The sequence below is a fragment of the Vicugna pacos genome, chromosome 2, assembly GCF_048564905.1.
Source record: "Vicugna pacos chromosome 2, VicPac4, whole genome shotgun sequence".
Classification (NCBI taxonomy): domain Eukaryota; kingdom Metazoa; phylum Chordata; class Mammalia; order Artiodactyla; family Camelidae; genus Vicugna; species Vicugna pacos.
Window position 1 is genome coordinate 77,623,476 of NC_132988.1, and position 26,030 is coordinate 77,649,505.

General features: G+C 38.5%; 1 protein-coding gene across 8 annotated transcripts in view; it reads right to left on the reverse strand.

Annotated features, from left to right (window-relative positions):
* Window positions 1–16,771, reverse strand: part of LIN54 (lin-54 DREAM MuvB core complex component) — a 67,140-nt gene extending 50,369 nt beyond the window's left edge. For 3 of the 8 annotated variants that reach the window (XM_072942660.1, XM_072942656.1, XM_015250771.3), the window contains exons 1-2: window positions 15,863–16,296; window positions 3,607–4,319 (exon numbers count right to left, since the gene is read on the reverse strand). In XM_072942660.1, coding sequence (XP_072798761.1) covers window positions 3,607–4,319; window positions 15,863–15,884 — 735 coding nt within the window. In that variant the 5' untranslated portion in view covers window positions 15,885–16,296. Of the gene's footprint in view, window positions 1–3,606; window positions 4,320–14,336; window positions 14,677–15,862; window positions 16,297–16,618 lie in introns of those variants that run through there. The other 5 variants (XM_072942673.1, XM_072942662.1, XM_006198201.4 and 2 more) reach the window with 5 other exon arrangements.
* Between the last annotated feature and the right edge of the window lie 9,259 nt (window positions 16,772–26,030).

A 26,030-nucleotide genomic window follows, 5' to 3' on the forward strand; every position in this document is an offset into this window, starting at 1 on the left:
CATTATATAATAATACTTTTGGATTTTAGTTTCTGGGACATATGCATATAATGAAAACCAAATTAATTTTTAAAATAATGCTTAATGTTCAATAATGTTTATCTAATAATAAATATTTCATAATATTAATAATGAAACACTTTAGTACAGTAATACTTCTTTCCAAATCACAAATCATTCAATAATAAATAGATGGAATAGAGTAAGTTAAGAAAGCATTGTGCAAATGATAAAGCCACCTGTTAATATAATTTCATTGGCCCCTGGAAGCAAAATATAAATACACATTAAAAAGATAGGCTTATGATTTTATCTTCAACTTTAGATCTATAAATCAGGGGCAGACAAATGAAGAACTGAGCAAGCTTACACCCTAGGATACAAACAGACAAGTTTGACAAAACAAAGACTATTCAAAAAGTGAAGCCTCTGAAATACTGTTTACTAAAATACAGTTTACTAGACTGTAAATTCCTTGAAAGGAGGGGCTATGTTTTATTCATCTCTGATCTTACACTGTTGCCCTGAACTAAAATTCCCCACAAGTCAGGGAAGGTAGAGTTACCAATATTTTTATATTGAAATTATCCATGCATGCAAAGATATAGCTTCTTCTAAAAGAAACAGAAGTTCAACTATGATCAAAATCATAGACTTTCAGAGCAGAAAGGACATTAAATACTAATTTTATCTTTGGCAGTTATGAAAATTGAGGCCCTGAAAATACTATTTATTATTGGAAATAATAACTCAAAATGAATAATCATGACCAACTTGAATGACAAAATATACCAACTAGGTAAATATCAGCTTTGTGTTCAAACTATATATTAAACTAAATAACACATTTTCTTACATTTAGAATATATTACTTTCTTACACTCCAAACATACTACTGACAAAACAAAATGTAAATGAAATACAAATCACTTTTTAAATAAACAAACTAAGGAGATCCATTACTACATTAAAAAAATTCCCAGCTTTGAAATACACAAATAAATCCATAACTGTACTTTAAAAAACTGATGCAATTTGGAAGACATACAGGGAAATATTTCCCTCGTGTATTTACAGGCCTAAAACTCTAAATTTTAGTCAGAATATGCCATCTATTAACTTAGTATTAAGACTCTCAAGAGGTAGAGGTATTGATATTCTTAGAAACCCATGTCTAGCAAAAAATAACCTTAGCTATAAAAATTGGGAACTTAAAGTATTTTCCTATTTTTAACTGATGTTCACAATCATAAGGCTATATGAATACTCACCAATCAGGAAAAAAATGTAAACAATACAACCAAAAGCACATTAATTATTAAAATGAACGATCCCGACTTGCCCTTGTGGTTTTATTTCTCTAGTGGAGCATTGCTGAAAATAAGGATTCCAGTTCTGTTAAGGAACCATGCTTTTTGCATTATTAATTCTAAACTACCTTAGAACAAATTTACTTTATTAAATAAAACAGAGTATAAAGGATTATTTTTAACAAAATTTATCTAATAAGCAGAGTAAGACAAAAATAAATCAAAAAATAAATTTACAAATAAGATAGACAAACATGTGACCAAATAATGCACAGAGGTAATTTTTGGCACTGTGTAGTGTAGGTGCAGGAACCAATAAGGAGTTATGTTGTTCCAGACTGCTAGATATTTATGACTCATATATACTATGCACAAGAAACATGGGAAAGTGTTCATACATCTGTAAGTAAGTGTAACTATCCCCCTTGGTTACTGCCTCGGGACTCAACTGTCACCGCTTTCCTTCATTTTTCAAGATGGGTCTCCTCCTTCCACCCTTACCCATTGTCCACACCCTAACAGTTTCAATACTCTAATTAAATTAAAGACAATGCTGAGGACCGTGTGAAAAAAAAACCCCAGAAAGTCATATACACCATATATTACTAAACCAAATATTCTGGTGCCTAGAATGCAAATAGTAGCTTGTTTGTTTTTTCTTTGCTTCAGAGCTTTGCAGGCTACTCTTGAGTTGGAAAGATCTGAGTTGCCTAAAAATAACTGAACAAGCAGAACAATATTCTAAATGACATTTCTTTTGTTTTTGTTTTGTTTTTAATAGAAGTTCTTTTTAAATAAATAGTCAGTAACAACAATAAAAGAAGTTGTAAGAATCAGACCCCAGTCTTTGTTTTTATTGTTAGTACTTAGGGGATTATAGTAGAAAACTAGGGGATACAAATAAACTGGTCTTAGAAACAGTATGTATATGTTGCTCTTGTAAATGGAAAAAAAAATAACATCCTAATTTACATTATAGTTTCTTGCGAACATGGTTATGATTCACATCCCCAAAGCCAGATAAACTCTGGTAAACCAATAAAAACAAATTTCAAAACTGATTTAAAAAAACAAGCTGAGGACAAGGTGTTTCATGGTGATAGGGATCCTCATCAAGAGAAGTAAAAGGAAGTCAGCGGTAAGTGAGAGATGATAATGAACAAGAAAGGAGAGGGCACTAAGTGCTTAACAGCAGCAGAAGGAACATGGGAAAATCTTACAGTCTGAGAAATCTTACAAAGTTCTTAAATAAAAAGCCCATGAAAAATGTTTCTAATTATTTTGCAAACATAATAACCAAAACATTGTGTCTAATATCAGCTGAGAGTAGACAGTTCCCCCAACCTTCCTACTTCCCTATATGTCTGCTTAAGTTCTCTAATTCATGCCTTCTCCTTTTTCTAAAAGCCGACGCTTTCAAACAGGAAATTAATTTGGGTTCCCTGGTCTTAAATGGATCATTGTATTTCTAAAAGTAGTGGTGACCTAAAAAGGCCTATTTGAGTATGAAGAATGGGGAACCACTTAATATATGTCCTGATAACCTTTTATCTTAGGCTCCTGTTCACACTAACAATGGGTACCGTTTTGAAGGATCTCCAATGTTTCAAGAACTGTATCAAGTACTCATCTCTTCCTATGTGTTTCATCACAATCAAATAGCCATCTTTCAGCTAAAAGCAAAAAACTCAGAGACAGTAAATAGCCAATCCAAAGTTCCACAGCTGGGAGGGCAGCAGAGAGGTGACTCAAATCCAGTTGGTCCAACTCTAAACCTTCCATACATGGCACTGCCTTTTCCACACTGCAAACATGAGTAATGCAACGGACAGTAAATTCCAAAGAAGAGGCACACACTAGCTAGCATGTACTACTGCTAGCTCAAAGGGTTTCTCAGAGCAGCAAGTTTTCCTAGACTTAGTCCATCTGTTAACTGAAAATATCATGTCTGAATGATTTTTTGACAGCCCAGAACCAACTCTGACATTTTTATACCAGCAGAACATCCGTATACTCAAACTACTACTGAGAATACAATACATTTTAAAATGAGTAAAAAGCTATAAATACACTAATTTGGAATTTAACCAAAATTAAGTTCTAAGTTCTCTGGCAGAAATTTTCAAAAGCATTAGACATATCAAACTTTACAAAAAAAAATCCACACAATTACTAAAAGCAACATTCAAAAGAATTCAGTAACAACTATGCATTTAATCACCCTACACACACAACTATCAATCAATTTAATGTTTAACATGCATTTTAATTAGTAAGCCCCCTTTTGTTTTTTTACCTGTACTGTTTTTAACTGTTGGGTCTGTAACACAGAGGGCTGAGTTGTAGTATTAATCAGTTGACTTCCTGGGGTCAATGCTGAGACACCAATGACAGGTTTCACCTCTGGCCTCCCTCCAATGGTAACTACTTTAATTTGCTGCGGTGGTAACTTAGCATCTCCTGACTGGGCCTGAGTTGTAACTTTCTGAGCCTGGGGTTGGCTATGGGGTAGTGCTAAAACAATTGGTGAACCAGACTTGCCCAAAGTTGTTAAAATTAACTTCTGTCCATCTGGTTTAAGGGTCTGATTGCCAAGTTTAAGATCAGATGTCTGTGATACTTTGTTTAAAATAATCTGATTGGCTGATATAGTCACAGGAGTCTGAGCACCAAGTTTTTGAAGGCCACTTGGAAAAGCTGGTTGCACTGTGGTATTAGAATCTGCTTTAGTAACTGTGGTGTTCACTGCAACTTGGTTAGTGTGGTTACTGTACACTGTGATTGGCTCCGTGGAAATGGGCGTGGCTGTAGAGTCGCCAGTAGAATTTATGTTGACAATTTCTTCCAGTTCTGTCTCCATGGGAATTGGGGATGAAACAATAACAGCCTCAATACTATCATCATCCACTAAAGTTATACCAGTGTCCATTATCTCCTCTGGAAGCAAACTATTCACCTCAGCTGGCACCACCTCCATGATCGTTCTCCTGCTAGAAAGTTGATCAGGCACTGCAATGAAAGTTGAAAAATGAATAAATTACTAGGTTTCAAAACAAATTTAATAAGAAAAAATTATTCAAGAAAAATGTAAATGACAAAATAAAATTTTTTATTGCTGTATAACTGAGTGAAGGATATTCCTGATGCATATTTGGGTTAAACCATTTTAACATATATCTTCAACCTTCAAGACTCTGAAATATAAGTCATACGGGACACAAAACTGAAGCAAACATTCTCATTCACCATGTCTCAGTCCAAAAGTATACTGCATTCAGACAACACTAAGTCACATAATTACAAGAAACCCCTTTCCAATTCCTGCTCATAAAACCTTTTAATCTTCAACATCATCTTATTTCTTCCCAGTTATTTTTTTAATTCCTACTGACAGATTTGAACACTGCTGATCCACACAAGAATGTAGATTTAAATGTAAACAGATATTAGAAAATATCCTCAAATCTCCAATGAGCTAAGTCCTAAAATGAGGGTACCACACTGTTTATAAAAACCCATTTTAAATGCTCAAACTAATGTTAAAGGAGTTTCTAGAGTAATCCTCTCAGCTACTGTAGATCAAATGGCTTATCTGGCCCAAGTTTGATCAACTAGCTTCATAACTAAAGAAATCTTTATTTGGAAAGAAGATTCTCAAATTCTTCTCAGCCATTTAAAATGTCAAAAAAGGAACCATTTAAAAGGTATATAGCCAGTCCATAAAGAAAAAAAATGGTAATAATAATAAAGCAAATTACAAACTTATCAAAATGGCAGGAGTTCAGGTTTTTTGAGCACAAGTCACCCACCCATTCTCCTTGCTTGGCCCTGCAATGAACCCTCCACCGCAAAAAAGAAACAAAAACAAAAACCCAACAACAACAACAACAAAAAACCAAACAACAACAATGACAACAAAACCCCCAAACACTGCAATGCTTTCAGCCAAAGGTCATGCAGAACTCCCAATAAAGGTGTCAGTACCATTATCTTCACAGATTAAAGACGGTACATCATATTTATGACTGGCTAAATAACAGTAAGTTATTTGTCCAGAGAATATTACAGATCCATAGGAACCTAATCAATTATTCTTTCTTTTCCCTTTTTTTAAAATACAAAAATGCAGTACCCATCCAAGATTAACAGACATGAGTAGCCAATTATAATTATTAGCACTGACAAATACCAATACTGCCAAAATTAATCATCATTATTGAGCACTTACTATCTACCAGTAATGGTATAATTTAATTTAGCTTGACAACAACTCTAAGATGGTATCATTATCACCCCCCATTTTATAGATGAGAAAACTTAGAAAGTTTAAACAGTTGGCTCAAGGTCACATAATTAGTAAATGGTAAAGCCAGAATTCAAACTCAGGACATGTTTTATGATACCAAAGTACATAATTTTAATCACAATATTATACTGCCTTAAATTTTTGTCACTGGTATTTTAAAATGGAGAAAAACATGCCTACTCCTTTATAGTCAATCCCCTACCCCCAAATCCTACTCTCTACAAACAACCATTTCACTAGATTAGTTTTGCCTTTTTGCCCATTCTAGAACTTCAATGGAATTATATATTATGTACTCATGACATAAAGGAATATATAGTATAAGCTTTTTCCCTCAATGTGTTTTTTGAGATTTATATTTATTCTTACACTTATTAGTAATTCAGTTCCTTTTTACCACCAAGAAATATTCCTTTGGGTGAATCTACACAATTTGTTTATCCATTCACCTGTGGACTGACATTCATATTGTTTCCACTTTGAGACTATTATGAATAAAACTGGTATAAAGCTTTTTATGGATCGATATTTTCTTTTTTAAAAAATAAATACCTAGATATGGACTTACTGGATCACAAGGTAAGTTTATTTTCAAACCTGCATGAAACTGAGAAACGATTTCCCAACTTGGCTATACCATTTTGTACAACAACCAGCAATATATAAGAGATTCCAGCTGTTCCACATCCTTACCAACAATTGGTTTTGTTGGTCTTTTTAATTTCAGCCATTCTAGTAGGTAAGAAATGATATCTCATTGTGGTTTTAATCTAAATTCCCAAATAACTAATGATGTTGAGCATTTTCATATGAGTATTGCCTGTATAAAAGTGTCTGCATGAAAGCTTTTTGCCAATTTTTAAAAAATATTGGTTTTTTTCTGTCTTCTTATTGAGTTGGATGAGTTCTTTATATACACTGAAAAATCGTGAGTCACAATAACTTGTACCTCAGAGGAATCACTAGGGTTTTGGGACCCCAAAATACAAGCACTTCTCTGCCTGCTCCTAATCAGGAGAACACCCTCTGGCACTTGCAGAACAGACATGTGAAAATATCAACAGCAATTCTACCTTCAGTAATGGAGGCCACAACAACAGTACACAACCACAAAGGGCCCCACCCACAGTGTCACATTAGCTTCCCTTCCCTACTGCAAACTTTGCCCCATCAATTGTCTCTGAACACTCCATCCCCTAGAGAACAAGGTACGCTGATGATTTGGATGTAAGTATCCAACAGAGCCATAAAAGTTTGACTCCCTCCTCTCCCTGAAGTTCCCCCAGCATATTTAGACACATGAGTATGGCCTTTAGACCCTCTTAAGGACAGGGAGATCTCAGCCCAACCCCTATTCATCTCTCTCCTTAAACACCTGACATAAGAGGAGGAGAGGTTAGGCCACAGAGAGAGACAGTGGCCTGATAGTGCATTTACTTTCAGTTTCAAGCACTCACACTTGCAGCTCAACTAAGGCAACTTCTAACGTTGTTAATACACCCAAATCCTCATTTCTGACACCATTTTCTCAGCTTTGGGGACCCCATGCTCAGCAGCCACAGGCCCACTGCCTTTCAGCAGGGGCTATGCCACGGATTTGAGTGTACGGCAACCGAAGCACCATTCAGGCTACCACTCAGCTCAGCCCCTAAGTGTTCACTGAGAGGTAGAACACTGAAGGGTGTCTACACTCCCTGCGCCCACCACCTCTGCTCGCCACCTGGGTGAGAGCACTCACTACCAGATGCCAGACAGTCTTTCCATATCCCCAGCCCAGCCCTCAAGGCCCTCATCCTTCCTCTTTCAAAAAGCCATGTCTCTGTCAAGACTTCATCCTTATGGCCAAAACTGTCAAGAACTGAGAGGGATTTGAGATTTTAGACTCTCCTTGCAAGCTAACAATGTAGCCTGTTATTGTTTCATGGATACTAGCAGACAACCCAGTAGTCCTAGGTCAGAAACACAGGACTTAGTACTCTCAGCATAGCAAGGAACATAAACACCACATGTGTATCAGTTCCCCGTGCCCACAAGTCCCACAGAGCAGAAGTGGAGACACCCAGGTAGATGCTGTGAAGGCAATGAGTTCACATCACAACTGAGGAACCCTGAGCTTAAGGAACTGGAATCATTTATAATGGGCTGAAGTACATCTACCCTGTCTCCAAAGGGAGATATTATCTTTATTATACTGGACAGTAAGCAAATCTGCTCTTTGCTACAGCAAGAGTCACTAATTCTATCATGCAAGGCTTTATGCTATACAAACATCCTGGAAAAAATTGTTTAAAAGGGCTGTCACTGTCTCACTTGCAAGAAGTAAAGAAATGCAAAAACCCATGGAGAACTGTCTCCCAATAGTGTATCTCTCTACTTCTTTATCTTAGCAATGTCTTCTGTACTTCAAGTGTATAGGTCTTGTGTATATTTTGGTAAATTTATCCCTAAGTGTTTCATGGTTTTTGATACATTATAAATAGCCTTTTTTTTTCCATTTTCCAATTGTTTGTTGCTAATGTATAGAAATTTAACTGATTATTTTATGCTGTCCATGTCCAACCTAGCTAAACTCATTTATTAATTCTAGTATCTTTTTGATGTAGATTCCTCAGGATTTTCTAGAAGGATAATCTATGGTGTCGGAGAACAACATCTGTATTTATTCCTTTCCAATCTGTATGTCTTTTGCTTCTTTTCCTTGCCTTACTAAACTGACTAGTACCTCCAGTAAAATGTTGCAGTGGTCAGAGAAGACATCTTTACCTTGTTCCCAATCTTACCTTAGCTTAGGTGTTTCCTAAATTCCCTTTACTGAACTGAGGAAGTTTACTTACAGCCCCAGTTTTCAGTTGTTTCTTTTTTCAATCATAAATGGACATCTAATCATGTTTTTTGTGCAACGATTGAGATAACCACATGCCTTTTCTCTTTTAGTCTGTGAACTATATTCATTGATGTTTATTAAGCCAATTTTGCTTTTCTGAAATAAACCCCAAACTTATATAAAATTATATGAAATTCCATTTTCTATGTATTGCTCAATTCTATTTGCTAATATTTTGTGAAGCATTTTTGTCTATACTCAGGAGGGCTATTGGTCTACAGTTTTTTGCACTGGCTATCTGGAGATAATGCTAGTCTAATAAAGTGGGTTGGGATGTGTTTCGTCCTCTTCAATTTTCAGGAAAAGTCTACGTAGAATTTTTACTATTTCTTCCTGAAATGTTTGCTAGAACTCACCAGTAAAGCCATCTAGACATAAAGCTTCCTTGTGAGGTTTTTAACTATAAATTCAATTTCTTTAATAGATGTAGTGTTACTCAGATTATCTCTTTCTTCTCGAGTGACTTTGCTATCTGATAGTTTGTATCCTTCAAGGAATTTATCTATTTCCTCCAGGTTGCCAAATTTATTAGCATAAAGTTATACATCATATTATTTTAATGTCTGCAGAAATGACTTCATTCTTCATCTTAGTTTCTCTCTTTTCTCTTTTTTTCCCTGAGATTTTTCAATATTATCAGTCTTTTCAAAGAATAATTTTGGCTTCATTGATTTTCTCAGTTGTGTATCCATCTTTTGTTTAATCGACTATTATCTTTATCTCCTTTCTTCTGCTTGCTTTAGATTTAATTTGTCCTTTTTCTAGAAGTTTAAGATGGAAGCACAGATCAGAATTCAGCAAACCATGGCCTGTAGAACAAATCAGGCCCAGAGTCTATTTATGCATTGTTCTTCAGTTAAAAATGATTTTTATGTTTTTAAATAGTTGGGGGAGGGAAGATATATGTGTGGGGAGGTGGCTGTGTGTGTGTGTGTCTATGTATCTATTATACCTATATATAGATATAGATAAATCGTGGCCTACAAAGCCTAAAATATTTGCTATCTGGCCCTTCATAGAAAAAAATTTGTTAACACTTGATTTAGATCATTGATTTTAAACCTTTCTTCTTTTCTAAAATAAACACTTTAGTGTTAAAACTTGCCCCCAATGCTGCTTTAACTGCATTCTGCTAAGTTCAATGTTTTTATTATCATTCACTTCAAATGTTTTCTAATATTTTGTGATTTCATCTTTGACACATGGAAAATAAAGAAGTATGCTCTTTAATTCCCAAATAGTTGGGGGTTTTCTATCTTTTATTGTTCGTTTCTAATTTACTCCTATTATTGTCAGAGAATATAATACTCTACCATTTCCATCATTTGGAGATGGAATTTAGAGGCTTAAGGCTCAGTGTATGGTCCCTCTTTGTGAACATTGCATGTGCACCTGAAGAGAACATGTATTCTGCAGCTGCTGAGAGTCGTGCTCTGTAAGTGTCAATTAGGTCAAGTTGGTTGATAGTGTTGTTCAAATCTTCTACAGACTCTTTCCTCTTCTATCAATTACTGAGAAAGGCTGTCAAAATCTCCAAATTTGATTGTGGATTTGCTTATTTCCCCTCTTCTGTGCATTTGTGCTTCATGTATTTTGAAGCTCTGTTATTAGGAAGAGCACGTCCTATTTGTACTATTAAAAAAGACTAGGAGTTATAGGACTAGGAGACTTCCTTGGAAGTAGGAGTAAAGTTCAAACTTCTAACAAGAAAAGGTCTGATTGGTTTGGCCAGTGTTTAAGCAGCATGGGCTGTGCAGAGTTCTGGAGCCAGCACACCTTCTAGGCGACTATGATAACTGCTTTATCTGTTTCAATCAGGGTCACACGCAGGGCATGGTGGCCTTTGCTAAAAGAAACTCTCAAAAGGAGCTTGTGGGCATGGCAGGAAAGGGTTTGGCCATCTAGTTACATGAATCATCACTCTAATTTTATCCTTTAGGAATGGGAGATATGTACAAGCACATGCAACCTCATCATCCCTGTGTTGAGGACCACTCCAAGAAAAGAGAGGACCTTCACGAGCCAACAGGACTGAGGAGCTTCAGTTTACCTCAGTGTGTGAGGGGTTACCTGCCCAGGTATGGTAAGAAAAGAATATAGAACATACAATGCATTTCCCTTGCCTCCAGTATCTTGTGCTCATAAAACAAAGTTCTAAAGGCCTTAGTTTTTAACTAGTTTATGATTTTTATCAGTCATTTAATTAACAAATGTGTATTGCATCCCAACTTTGTAGAGGGAAATTAACAGAGCCTTTGCCCTGACAGACCTCAGAAATCAACAGAAGAGTGGCATCATCACAACTTTACTTCGGGAGGACTAACTTCATCTCAATGTTTGATCAGACTGGAGGCAGAGAAATCAGTTAGAAGGCTATTACAGTAATTAGTTTAAGGTAGAGATAAATAGATGGTCTGGTTTAGGACATTAAAAGAAATGAATAATATAAGACAGAAATGAATAATATAAGACAGAAATGACAAATGCTCTGTGCTTTTACATTTCTAATAGTCTCTTAGAGAATATTACCAGTGCTCAAACACTGTTTTCTTTCCTAGTTACAGGTGGAGGACAACCTGGTAAACAACTGTTTTCCTTCGTGCACATAATAACATAAAGTGACCTATCACCATATCATAGATGGGTAATTTGTCAGATGTTGGGACAGAAACATCTGAATGCTTAAGAACTATACTTTTGTACCTAGAGGACTACCAGTACTGACTGGTTAACTGTACTACTTGGATTTTAGCTTTCATTTTTAAAATCTAACATCAGCAACTGAAAAACTAGGTACAGAACTACATTTCTCAAACAAAATTGGGAACAGTGGACTATAGGACATGAGTCTTGAGAAAGAACTGAAAAGTTTGTACTTTCATTTCAATAATATGTATTTTTTAAAGTATACTCTGGATCATCTAGATTACCATCTTATATCCGCCATCAATGGTACTAGAATTAGAGTGAGCTAAAGAAAAAGGCATAGAAAGGTCTTATAAGGTAAATGATATATTTATGTCAAGTGAAAGCCAAAACACCTAACCAGTGATGTAAGGAGGAAAGCTCTGCAGCATTCAAACCCAGGAAAGTGGTGTAGGAGTTATCATAGGATATACATTAGACAGAAAACTGTGTGCCTCGCCAAGGCAGACCAGAGTATACTCACAAAGAAAGATTTCATTTCAGCAAAACAACATCATCCATCACCCTAAATCTAATTCGTTTTACTGATTTTATAGTTTTGTTTATATTTCATTTATAAATTTACTTCTGTTTTATACTTGCATAAAAGCAATAAGCATAAGGAATTTATATACATCAAAAAATCAAATATTTCAATAAAATAAAATTATTTAGGCAAATACTGAGGAGCCATAGTCTTTTTTTTCCCTTTAAGGGGGATTGTATATTACTCATGCTTAAGACTAACATGGTGGAAACAACAAGGGGATTCAAATCAGAAAGATCCACTTCCAAATCTTGACTCTCTTAGCTGCTTATCATGCAACACTAAGCAATAATCTCTCTAAACTCTAGTTTATTTGCAGGGTTACTGTGAAGATTAAGTGGTACTCTAAAACTGAAATGAAAATTCTTCTCTTCTTTCTCTATCTAAATTAGCTTCTCCTGATTTCTCTCTTTTCTAAATTGGCACTCAATATTCTGTCAAAAAGCAAAGTTTAAGATCATGTCATCTTTGATCTCTCTGCACAGAACTATTTATCTGTCTTGTATAATGAAGATTATACCTTCACAATGTCTCCTTCCCACTGCAACCAAGAGCTTCCAGATCTCCAAAGCTTGGGGCCAACTAGTTTACTTTTACCTTTATCTCCTCTTACCTACAATACATACTACATAAAAAGCTAAGGATTTATCTTCCCGAGTACATCTCTGAGATTGTCATTCTCCTACTCAAAATTTTTCTGTAAATCTCAAGGCCTTCTGCATTAAGGCTCTACCCAACAATCCTTCCAACTTTACCTCCAGTAATTCCTAAACTGAAAGCTTCTTGAGGCAAAGATATTGAGGTATCTCCAATCCTTAGCATAGTATGTAACACATAATGGATACCCAATAATAATATTTGAAAAAAAGAATGGAAATCTGTAAGTGCTCTTCTCCACCAGAAGACACCAACTATCTCCACTGGCATAACCCTTCCTTCATTCCTTTCTAACACACTTCTAATTATTAAGACAATCGTTTTAACCACAACAATCTGAAAACTGGTCTTTTAAAGACAATCACAAGGAATCCCAAAAGGACAACAACATTCTGTGATTTAAAAAAACAAAAAAGGCAAGCCAGTGAAAAAAGCATTTAAATCTCTCTCTTTAATTATTTTAAAAATTCTTAGTCTAATCAGCTGCTTGGTCTTAGCAGCTGGGTTGGCATGGATCAAACAACTGCAACATAAAAGCTATAAGAGAATACACACACACACACACACACACACACACACACACACACCAAAACAGAACCAGATTCCTATTGGATAAAACAAGAATATCAAATGATTTTTAAAAAATCATTAACTAAAGTTTCTGAGTACCTTTCAGTTATTTCTCTTAAAAAAAATTTTTTTTGGTTTCTTATTCTTCCAATGAATGCATCTGAACACACAAATGTCCAAACTACACAAACACATACACACAAAATATTTCCCCTCTGAATAAAATACATAATGAATAATATTGTATAACATACTATGATATCATCTCTTTGTAGGAAACTTGGATAAGGAAAATCACTGCTAATCATAAACATTACCAGTGTTCATTTCTTATACATTCACCTCTCTGTAGACTCAACCTTCCACTGACCTAACCTTCCACTACAAAAGCTGAAAAAAAAACATGGTCCCAAGTTAATGTACAAAAATTTGATTCACATGTAACTTTTCAGTAACACACTGCTGGGAATCTGCAGCACAATCTAAAACATACATGGTTATTTAGGTAACCTAACAAAATGAGACTAGCTGTCATAAAGTCAATCAATCCAATTCTCCAGCTCTTTAAACAAAGAGCTAACAAGTCTAGTTTAAATAAAAATAAAACATTCATTCTCAATTCACCTTCAACAAACTTAAAAGACTCACATCAAGTGTATGCATCAAGCCATCACAACTTCCTTCTTAACAATGAAGGTAAAACTTGTGAACCAAAATAGAGCTCCCGGAGCGGTATTCCACTTGGATCATAAAATCTACTGCAAAATCTTCCATTAACTTTACTCTCTGAATTCATGAAATGGATAGGAGGCAAGGAAAAACATGGATATCAAATATGACTGACAGTATCTCAATTGTTATTTGCCAAATGGCAGGGGCCAAGGGGTCCTCTATGGATGACAGCTCCATAAAAGAAAAAGACAACAGTTTTAATTATTACAAAACTGGTCCATATGCTTAAAAAATGTTAACATCCACCCCCCAACAAGTTATAGACTATGATCTAAGACACAGAGCTTAAATGCAGAATAAAATGCCAATGCTCTGCCTCCCTAAAGAAACATACAACCTGATAAACTGCTTAACATCATCAAACCAACACCCGCCAGGGTGGTTATTTTATATATTAAATCAGGAAATCATGATAAGTGCTAGCGGTTCCTCTAGGCCTCAGCAGCAGCCTTGGGTATAAGAGCAAACTCGAGCCTTCTTAACACTCAAAGAATAATGTTGATGTCATTACAAGGCTACTGATTCTTCTGCACTCTGAACTAGTCATTCCTTGATCCACAACGCAATTCTTTTTCCACCCAGCCTCCCCTCGAAATAAAGAGACCTCAAAACAGAGCAGCCCTCGGGTATCCCCTTCTCCTCTACCTCCGGCGGCTGCCGCTTTCTCCTCCCTCCGGCTCCGAGGTGGGGGCTCCAGAAGGTCCCGGGCAATTCCGAGCCCGGGCGGTGCTTGTTTGCCTGTGCACGGTCGCGCTGGCCGGCCGCTTCCTTCCCCAGTCTGCGCGAACTGGAGCGCTACAGGGATCCCGGGGGCCGAGGAGGGAGCCGGGGTGGCGACGCCGCCGCGGCCGCCGCCTCTGGTATGTCAGGGGCCGGGATTGTATTTCGAAAGATCCGCCATTTTCACCTCGTCATCACCATCACAGCTCAGCAGCTTCCCCGACAGCCCGAGCCCGGGCCGCCGCCGCCGCCGCCGCCGCCAGTAACCTCCCCCTTCCTCCTCCTCCCCTCCCCGGCCCTCCCCTCCGGAGAGGCGCACACCCACATATCCGGGGAAACCTCCCGCCGGCCCCGCCAACCTTCAAATGCTCAGGGAGGCACAAATGCACACACAGACCACGCCGAGACCTTTCACCCCGCCACGAAAGATGGAGCTCCTGCGGGCCCGGTGGCAACGCGAAAGGAAGTCGCGCTACCTGCCGGATCCCAAGTCCGGCATATTTTTGTTTTGAAGAGCAAAAACCATGCGGAAAGGGGCACGAGGACAATAAAGAGCCCAAACTCTTTCATTTTCAATAAAGCAACTTGGGAGAGATGATGGAATGCGTTTTGTTCACTGTGTCCATCGCAGACACTAAAAACAGGATCAAGACCTTTAATGTCACTCACCAAGTCTGACATTTTCCTCCACCGTAAGCACAGAACGGGCTATTTCCATCGGCAACTCTGACCTCTCTAATACATCTGTAAATTACAGGCACTGATTCTTAGGCAGACATTGTGGTCAGAACGTCCGGTTTTTAAAATAAAGTTCAAAACTATTTTCCTCTCCATTTAATTTCGTCTAATCATTTCTGTCTATAAACACTGTGACTTCCAGTTCGTTTGTCATTGGTTTAAGGCGTCAAAGTGCAACCAGGTTTAAAATGTGTTGATCCTATTCATGAGTGAACAATTTCTAAAATACAGAAAATATACCTCTAAGCTAAAATTCTTTGCCAAATGTTTTTAGGATCTCAGTCACCAAATTAAAAAACAAATCTACCACTGACATGTTTATTCGATACAATGAAAATAAGCAGCTTGCTTAAACAAGATCCCAGAGTTATCCACAGACCCCCACCATGATGCAGTTTAATAAATAACTAAGAGAATATAAGTATATTTTGATCATCAAAAAAATAGAAGCTCCTGCAAGGCTTCTGACGGGACCAGATTTTTTTTTTCACAAAAAGAAACTGGTTATCGTTGTTAATTTCAGATTTGATAACCACCCATTCAAAAGATGAATTCTATACCTACTATTCAAGTACAGCATAAGCTCTAAAAGATCTGTCTGAAATGAGCAAATTGAATTTGAAGGTTTCGAACAGAGACACTCTACTGTTTTTTTTTTAAGTTAGTTTAAGAAAAGAAAAGTAGAAGTTGAAAAAGTCATTTCATTTCCTTACCTTGCTTGAATGACAACTCCATATAAAAGTCAGCAGATTCAGGCTTAAACAAGTGCTATCTATCGCCCAGCCCAGTCGCCGTTTCTATAATCCTGCTAGATGCCAAGAGTATCAAACCTTCCCAATTTCTTCATCTTTAAACTTTATTTCCCCACCGCCAGCCTCGTCAACCCGCACTCCGCTTGGTGTTTACCGTTGCTTGGCCAAGCTAAGTCCTGGCCGGCTCCCTTCCCCCGTGCACCTCGGGAACATTATGACATTTGGCTGGTGGGCTTCGCGAGGAAAACGGACATACACGAAGACACCATACAAAGGGGCGTAGGAAGAACGGGGCGGCGGGCAGCAGGGAAAGGAGGGGCTGGTACAAAATGACACAGCAGCAAAACCGGTTCCCAGAAACCCGGGGCCGACACGGCGGCTCCTCGGGCCGCGCAGTGTGCGTGTCAACAGCCGCGGGAGCCCTTCCTCCAGACGGCGGGGAAGGGCGGGCTGCCGGCCGAGCGCCGGCCCAGCCGGTGACAGCCGCCCTCTCGAGTGCCGGCGGGAAGAGGCCGAGCCTGGAGGATCCTCCCGCCCCCTGCGGCCCGGGGATGGGGCGCGTCGGCCCCAGACTGCAGGTTCCCGCTCTCTGCCACGACCCACCAGCCCCGGCTCCCGAAGGGGGCGGTCCGGCGCCCTCCGCCCGCGCCACCACCCGCAGCGCCCTCTTCCCGCCCGCCCGCCCAGAGGCCCCCACCCCGGGGGGCTGACACTCACCAAAGCCGGCGGCGCCGCCGCCTTCTCCTCGTGCCGCGCTCCCTGGGCTCCCAGCAGCCGCGGCGGCGGCGGCGCCTCGGAGACACAGACCCGGGGTTGTTCAAAATCACGCGCCCAGCGCCATTCCACCGCCGCATCCCATAATACGCTGGGCCCTCCCCGCCCGCGCGCCCCTCTCCGCCCGCCCCTCCACTCCGCCCGCCCCGCCTCTCCGGCCGGCTTCCTTCGCCCCGCCCCTTCCGCGCCGCCTTGCCCCTCCCCTTGGCAACCTAGCTAGCGTCATTCCGCAAGGCGCCGGGAGTACGCTCCTGCTCCACGTGACTCCCAGTGGCGCTCTGTCAAAGCTTTCGCACGGAACGTTCCATCGGGCTGAGGCTGGGAGGGGGAAGAGCGGAGTTGGGAGGGACTGCCTTATCTTCTAGCGTTCCTTGTTAGGAAGTCTGCTGTAGGTGCGATTTCCAGCATCTTGTGGCTGTTCGACGTGCTTGGGTGGGGAGGTGATCAGCAATCACAAATGCCAAATCTCTTCGTTTTTTAGGTACTGATTTTACAGGGGTCTCTAAAAAGCCCCTGAGAGATCACGCAGAGTTAAACTTATTTAAAGGGACTTTTTTTTTTTTTACAGTATACAGCCAAGAGTAACACAATCAAAATTCTTTGTATTTGTTCACCTTTTCCTTCTTTTATTTTTCCGCTATTCTTTTTATAAGATAAGAAAAGATCCAAATTTGAAGTCGGATAAGCAGGTACTGAGAGATTCAGTTAATAACTGCTCTGTGGGACAAAAACTACAGAGGAAACAATAGAAAATACAAATGTGTACACGTAATGTAAAATAGTGTGGTACCATTACAGTCTTGTAATTGCTAATGGAGCAGGGAGGACATACTGGTCAACGTGAGGCACTATAGTCTCAGAACACAATGGAAGAGGTGAGACATGCTGTAGTGGAAGCAGCAATCACTTTGGAGTCAAGCAGTCCTGGTTTTAAATTCTGGCACCTCCACTTATTAGTGTGTAATATTTATCATGTTTCTTTTCCCAACTACAAAAGGAAAATAACAAAATTTCCCAGGATACGGAGGATCAAATAAAGTGAGGGGTGCAAAGTAGCTACAAATAGTCTTTGCTTTAAAGGCTGATTCGATTTTGCCAGAATCAACACCATCCTGTACCTTCTACTTTAAAATCTACGGTTAGGATTTTGCAAGGCAAGTGGCATGAAATTAGCAATGGCTTTGAAGTGGGAAGGTCTGGGGCCTGTGCAAGGAACGTGAGAAAGCTGAATGATACACAGGGTTTATTGAGGATCAGTAGGTGAGTCCAGTTTATGAGGAGCTTTGAGAGCTAGTGTAAGAACACAACCTCGTGGTTAAATGATTGGTGGTGCTGTGGGGCACCTCTAGAAGGAAGAAGAGTGAGATGGGTACACAAACCCAGTTAGAATCTAGGGAAACAAAGAATTTCCCCCCAAAGGAGAAAATTTCCCAGTATATTCCACAAAGCTAGCATAACCCAGATAACAAAACCCACGTCAGACCGTACCAAAAGAAGGGGGCGGGGGTTGGAATTGTTTTCTCACTATGACTTTGTTACAAAGACAAAATTGAATATTAAGACATAAAATCCAGTAACGTGGTAATAAAGAGAATTCACACCATGACAAAGTACAGTTTATTCAAAGAATGGTGGTTTAACATTAAGAAATCATGACATTTATTAAATTAAAGGAGAAAAGTCAAATGATATTCTCTAGAGAAGTATTATATAACATTCAACAGCCATCGCTGAATTTTAAAAATTCTCAGTAAACTAGAAAGAAAAGAACAGTTCCTTAATTGGATCAAGATAATCATCAGAAAATAACAGTAATGTCGTACTTGGAGTGAAACAGCAGATGCACTCACATTAAAATCAGGGGCCAATAAAGATGTGGGGCTATAGGAGCTATTATTTAACATTTTTCAGGGCGTCTTAGCTAAATGCAATTAAATAAGAAAATAAGAAAAAAGAAGTTTAAATAGTGGAAAGAAGAGACCAATTGGTCCTCATTAAAAATAATTATAGAGAGCTCAGTGTTGTGGTTAATTGCTCGGCCTTTGGAGCCAGACTGCCTGGGCCCAGATTCTGGCCCTGCCACTTAATAGCTATGTGAATAGCAAGTTTCTTCTTGTGCCTCAGTTTCTTCATTGTAAATTAGGAATAAAGCATCATCATAAGGTTGTCATGAAGATTAATGAGGTACTATGTACAAAGCCCTTTGAACACTGCCTGGCATATGGTAAGTGCCCATGACTGAAAACTAATAATAACCAAAGCTACAATACAGCCTAAAATGTAATATAATTTTTTACTTTTTTCAAGGAAAGCATTTTAGCCCCTAAGAACCACTACTATTTAAACAAAAGAAAATCTTTGCTTACATTTGTATGCTGGCTTTTCTAGATGAACTAAAAGCATTTATTCAACAAATATTTGTTGATCATCTACCAAATCCTAAGCACTGAGCAAGGCACTGGGAATAAAGTGCTGAACAAGACAGAGCAGCTCTATCCAACGGAACTTTCCGGCACGGTGGAACTGTTCTACACCCACACTATCTGATACAGTAGCCTCTAGGCTACTGTGTGGCTATCAAGCAACTGAAATGTGGCTAATGTGGCTAAGGAACAGAATTTTCATTTTATTTCATTGTCATTAATTTAAATATAAATAGCCACATGTGGCTGATGACTACAATATTGGATAGCACGGTTTTAGAGGAAATGACAGCCAATAACTAGCAGAAAAATTTAGAGATTTTAAATAAAGGGGGTTTCTGAGGAAAATATCAATATGAAAAATGAAAAGATGGTATTGAAGTATGAGTTGGGTAGAGTTATCAAAAGAAAAACAAAATGTATTACTGGGCATCTATTACATACCAGGTATACTGCTAGGTACAAAGTACACACTAGTTAATAAAATTTTCTTAAAATATATTCATTTCCAAAAAATTATTCAGAAGTTCCTTTGCTCTTGAGTCTATTTGTCATAAGCCCAAGATGTCTCTATACAAGCAACCAACATGTATAAATCTGTATAAGTGTAATTATCACATTTCTTTTTCATTATCATATAAACCTTTTTAGAACAGATCCAGAGCTCCTTATCAACAATTTTAAAATCTAAAACGTTTTGAAAACTGAAATTTCTGGACCCTTATGACAAACTCATTTAGTAGGAAAACCAATATGACATAAGGTATTAATATTCTTTAGAATATTTAATGTGAGTATTCAATATATGTCAGTGCAGAAATATGTGTTTGATTATGGAATTTGATAAAGGCCTAAGGGGTTGGAAGGAACTTTCTGAGGTGATGGCAATGTTTTTGACCTTGATTGTGGTCTTGGTTGCATAAGGTTATATACAATGGCCTGAACTCATTACGCTTAAAACAGATGTTTTAGTATATGTAAATTATACTCCACTAAAGTTGGTTTTAAAAGAAAAAAAAGGAGTGTTCTTATAATCTGCACATGCTTTCTAAAATTCAAAATATCCTTAATTCCAAAAACACATAGATACCCAAGGATTTGGACTAAGGGAATATGGATCAGTATACTTTGAACACACTCCAGGTTTTTACCTTATGGCACATGATGTGACTAATAATGTCAAACCACCTGAAAAAATAAAGTCAACCACTAAAGTCATCTGCTGGGCCAGGTAGGATTCATTTACTTTTCCTCTGGTTATATGATTTCTTTGCCTCCATGATTGTTGTTTTTGATTTTCTAATTAAAAGGATAGAAGTAGAGGATCCTCTGTAATGTTCTGATGTACTTGTCCTTCTAGGGGTATAACCATCCCTGTGGTTAGGAGTGGGGTTTTCCCTTGAAGGAAGTAGATATTGCCAAACTCCCTCCGTCACCCTAAGAGACACAACTTGAGACAGGATATGGGAACTTGAAAGAAGGGCTCACACTGGGAGAGGGAAGTGCTTCCTTTCTCTCAGCTTTGCTTATTTGGACCTGGACACAAAGAGTTTAATGTGTTTGAAAAAGTGTGCCCACCTTTCCACCTAGTAAGAGAAAGAAAATATCTCCCTCCAGAGAGACTGAAAACCAGGTAGAGTTTTTGTTGTTTTGGTTTTGGTTTTAATTACAAAATACCTTAAAATCCTTCATGGCTTATAATCACAAGCATTTATTTTTCTCATGAATTGACTGGGTTCATTGACCTAGGCAGGGCTCAGGTAGGTTTGGAACCCAGGCTTACGGTTGGGTTCCCATCTGTTTTGTATATCAAAATTCTGGCCCCAAGCTGATAGGGCATTAGCTACCCAGGCACACTCTCCTAGTGGAGCACAGGAACACAACAGCTTTATTTATTTATTTTTAATGGAAGCAATGGGGATTGAATCCAGGACCTTGGGCATGCTAAGCATGCGCTCTACCACTGAGCTCTACCTTCCCCACTGCATAGGAACACAACAGGAATGAGTGGAAACATGCTATCCTTTTTAAGGCTATTTCTCTGGCCAACTGGCACACTGTCACTTCTGCCAGACAACTGCCACTTGTTTCATTGGCCAAAACAAGTCATATGGCCCAATATCAATAAGATGGAGCATATATATTCCTTTCTACACTAGTGAGGTAGAAGGTACATGGCACAGGGTGCAGGTGTATTACCAGTTCTAGTACAGAGAGGGAATGAAGAATTGAGGGCATTGATCCAAACTGCCAGAAGAGGTAGATGTGAAGACACCATGTACATGGGCCTACATAGGTGTAGACTGGGAGGAGATTAGAACACTTTCACCCTTTATAATCTCCATGAAAACAACCCCTTTCTTTGAGGAAGACAAATGACTCATCAGTCTTCTGTAAACTGCCCTGCTCACATAGCATTCACCTCCTTATTCCAATCAAACTGCTGTTCTTTGTTCTTCCAATGTAAAAATTCTTGAGATGGCCCTGGCCTGAGGCCTGTGAATTCACAAAGCTACCCACAAAGCTATCTTCTACATAGTTGTAACTTACTAAGGACAGTAACTAGGCAGCTTTCAGCTGCAAGTCATAGAAAGCCCAGGTAAAAATAGCTTATATATTTCATAACACTCTGCATAGCTCATAAAATAAATGGTAGAGAAATTTTCCAGGATAGTTCAGCAGAGAAAAGATATCATCAAAGAAGCTGGCTCTTTCTTCCTCTCCACACGGCCATTCTCAAGGTCTTGCCTTAGTTCACAGGCTTGCCTTCCAGTGGCTGTCACCTAGTATCATACGTAGACATAATACACACAACACACAAATATCAGCCGCAGAGGAAGAGTATTTCTTCCCATGCACTACGTTTTATCTGCAAGGTTGAATCTGTCCCCTAGACAGTTTCTAGTCCCTCTCCCAGGATTAGAACGGTTTCCCCGCCTCTTTTCCCTATTCCTCCAGCTGCATTGTGTCTTCACCCATCCCTTGAGGAATAGCAAGGTTTGTTGCCTTTTCCCATCAATTCAAGTCTTTCCTTCCTTAGGGGAGAAGGGACTGGGTTTTCTCCTGCCTTTCCTACAATGGCAGCCAATCCTCTCTTCTAGGCTTGTAGGACCCAGGAGTCTGTCTCTTACCTTCCACCCTGCCCCCAATCTTTGTCCTGGCTGCCCACTGGGGGGTCCCAGGAGACCAGCCTGAGAGTGGATGTGAATCCACTTATAATCATGGCTCCCTACAAGCATGATTCTCATCTGTGTTTAGAAGCACAAGCCTTTCCTTACATTTCAGGCTAGTTGGTTGCCCTATAATCGCAGGTCTTTGATTGGTTTAATAAAAGCTATAATTTTGTAGATGACCTAGCTTATTGCTGTGTGGCGAGAGCAGTGCTCTTTCCAGCTCTCTACATCTTGGTAGATGCTGAAAGTCCTCCAGGTGTTATTTTATTAAAAGAGTCTGAGGGTCTCTATTGTTGGACCACAATGCTCATCACAGTTTTCACCCAGGACAGTCCTTCCACTTACACTCTTAACCCACCCTTTCCAAATCATCTTATTAGCTCTCCGATCTCTTGCTTTACAACCTGAGTTTAACTATCTGCTTCTGCTTGTTGCCACAGTTCGTGGCAGATTTGCATTATCTTTTCCACCTTACTGATGTTAGTTCCTACTCAGCCCTGAGAGTTGTAAACTCCTTGATTTTAGCACTTAAATTGATGGGAAAAGTCAGCAAACCTTGTTGTTCCTCAAGGGACGGGTGAAGACTCTCAGGGAAGGGAGATTGAGACAGAAACAACATCACATTCAACATGCTGGGATTTTTGAGGTCTCCTATTTATCCAACTATGTTATTCACTCAATTTAACAAATTTTCTTTGAGTGCCTAGTTAACACAAAGCACATAGTTCTGGGTACCAGGTGGTTTACAAAAATCAATCAGGCTAGCACACCTCTTTTACCTACTTTCAACTATATGATTCCACTTGAAACATGAACATATGAGAACAGCAGACAGACAGGGTGGGCACCAGATGGCACGAATGAAGCCTCAGGTTACGGTGATTCTAGAGATAGAAAGGAAAGAGAATCAGAACACAGTGAGTAATGAAGAGAGTGTAGCCTGTGAAGATCCATGGACCTTGAAGTAGAAAGATCAGATCTGTACTGGCACTGTCCTGAGAGGATTTGCTGGTCATCTTGACACTAGAGGAGCTTTGCGGAAGTGTAAGGGTTTTGTTGGAACTTCTATTTCTCTGAGGCTGGATGAATACTAGCCTTGAAACTACTAGAAAAAGAGAATACAACTTAAACCATAAATAAATACATAAATAAAAGCATAAAATACATCAATAAATATATAAGTACATAAATAATAAAATATGTAGATATCTAAATAGAAGACTAAATTCAACACATACACACAAGACTATGGAACAAAAAGCATGATTGTGTCCCCTTTTTATTTATTAATTATTAATTGTGTGTGTGTCTGTGTGTGTGTGTTCCCCTTTTAAGGTTTTACATTCAGGGAAATGCACAGATCTTAAGTGTATAGTTTGATAAACTTCGATAAATCCGTACACCCCATGTAACCCACACTCCTACCAACATATGGAACATTTCTTTTTCGTTAAAATCTTCTTTTTTTAAAGTTTTTTTTTGGGGGGGGTGAGAGAGGTAATTACATTCATTTATTTATTTTTTAGAGGAGGTACTGGGGATTGAACCCAAGACCTTGTGCATGCTAAGCATGCACTCTAGCATTTTGAGCTATACCCTCCCTCTGGAACATTTCTGTCACCTCCTGCTACTTCCCAGTAAATTCCTACCCTTTTCCATTTCCCCCTCCTCCAGTAAGTTCAGATTTTCTACCACCATAGATTAGTTTTTTTTATAATTTAGAACTTCATGTAAATGGAACAATTATATACATAAACAAATATATATATATATATCTGGTTTCTTTCACTCAGCATATTGCTTTTGAGATTCATTCATGTTGTTGCATGTATCCTGGGATGGTTGCTGCAGATAGTGAGTTGATTTCTTGGACTGGTTGCTACAGGTTATGAGTCAGAGTTTTATTTTTCTATATGGTCTTCCCATTGCCTGTTTGCATATTTAGTCTCTCAAAGAGAAGAAAGAAGGAGAGAGAAAGAGAAACAAGGGGGAGAGACAGAATGGAGGAGAGAGGAAGAGAAGGAGGGAAGGAGGAAGAGAAAGACAGAGGAGGAGAGAAGGAGATGGATAGGAGGGAGGGGAGAAAGAGAGAGAGAGAGACATCACTGGCATTGGACTTATCTGAAATCCTGGAAGCTAGAAGACTGGTGGAATAACATTTGCAGGTCACTGAGGGAAAACGACAGCAGCTCTGCCGAAATCCCATCAACTGTCAGGATGATAAATATTTCTGAGTAGGCACGGATTCACAAGTATGTTATCCATGCACAGCATTTAACGGGCCACTTAAGGGTAAATACTACCAAACAATAAAACAATTGGAACAGAGACCTCATATGAAGACAGGAAAGATGAAGAGAAAGGGACATTGTGATGAGTAACTTACTTTGAATTTATATAGCAGTGAAAGTGAATAATAACAATGTAACTGGGAATTATAACACAAGAGGAAAATTGAGGAGTCCTAAACTACAAGAGAGGTACTGCAAAGGGAAACAAAATACTTGGTGAAACAGAACAAAAATACCAACTTTTCTCAGTGAAACTTAGGAATTAAGTGGAGGTGGAAGGAGCAGAAGTTACATCCTTATGTTCTGAAAGTCTCCAGTAGGACTGCAAGGTGTGGAAGTGAAAATATTCATAAGACTCTCATTTACTGAGGTGTAGTAAAGAGCCAATGGGGGACTAAAGTGTCTAGAAGGAAGGAAATGACTGACAACTGGTTCTCATATATTATTAGAGAAAAAGCGTTTGATTGTGAATGTCAGAAAAGGGAAAGTAATCACTAGCTAAATTGAAAAGAAGATGAGATACTTATTTTTAAGCTTTAATACACTTTTCTCATGAGTTAAATTGAAAAGGAAATGATATAGGACGTGATAGGATAACACAATAAAATTAGGAACACCCAGAATAAGTGGTAGAACTCAGGAAATAATTAGAAAAAACATCACATTAGAAATGAAGACTAAAGTAGAAGGAAACCAGGAGAAAATAAAAATGGCAGATAATGCTTCATGAGAAATATAGTGAAAAGGAGGAAATTTTTAAAAATAAAAATATATGAAAAAGGAAATAAAAAGATTTTGAGGAATGGTGACTAACATTGAAAATAGGTAGATCTTCTGGTTTAACATATAGATAACAGTAGTTTCTGAAGAAAGAAACCAAAAGAATAGAACAAGTGTAAGATATTATAATTATAGATAAGTTTTTGCCAAAAAAAAAAATGGAAACCACATACGGAAAGAGCACACTGTGTACCTGAGAATATTGACCCAGAATGACCAACATCAGCACATAGTCTAGTATGAGATATTTTTCAGCAACGCTTTATGCCACAAGAAAATAGAGTACCACACTTAAGATGTGGTACAGTCAGGAAAAGTGACGCAAGGTTGATTATATCTAACAAACCTGATTTTCAAACACAAGAGACAGAAGATGTTACTAAGAATGTGGTTTCCTTGAATACTTCCTGAGAAACCTTTTAAAGAACTAACTTCAGACAACCAAAAGGATCAGAGAGCTATCGATAGAAGAGCTGATGGTGAGCATTAAATATGAACTACTTACAGAACTAAGACTAAATTAGGCTTAAAAGCAAGAAAGTGCCATTTGTAATGGCTGTGTGTGCTCACAATATAGATATGTACAATTAAGAAAAATAAGAGGAAATGGGGCAAGGAATGGCAGGAAAATACTGAACTCTTTTTGGCAATCATATTGAAAGTGTTCGTTTTAGTATTGTTATTCTGA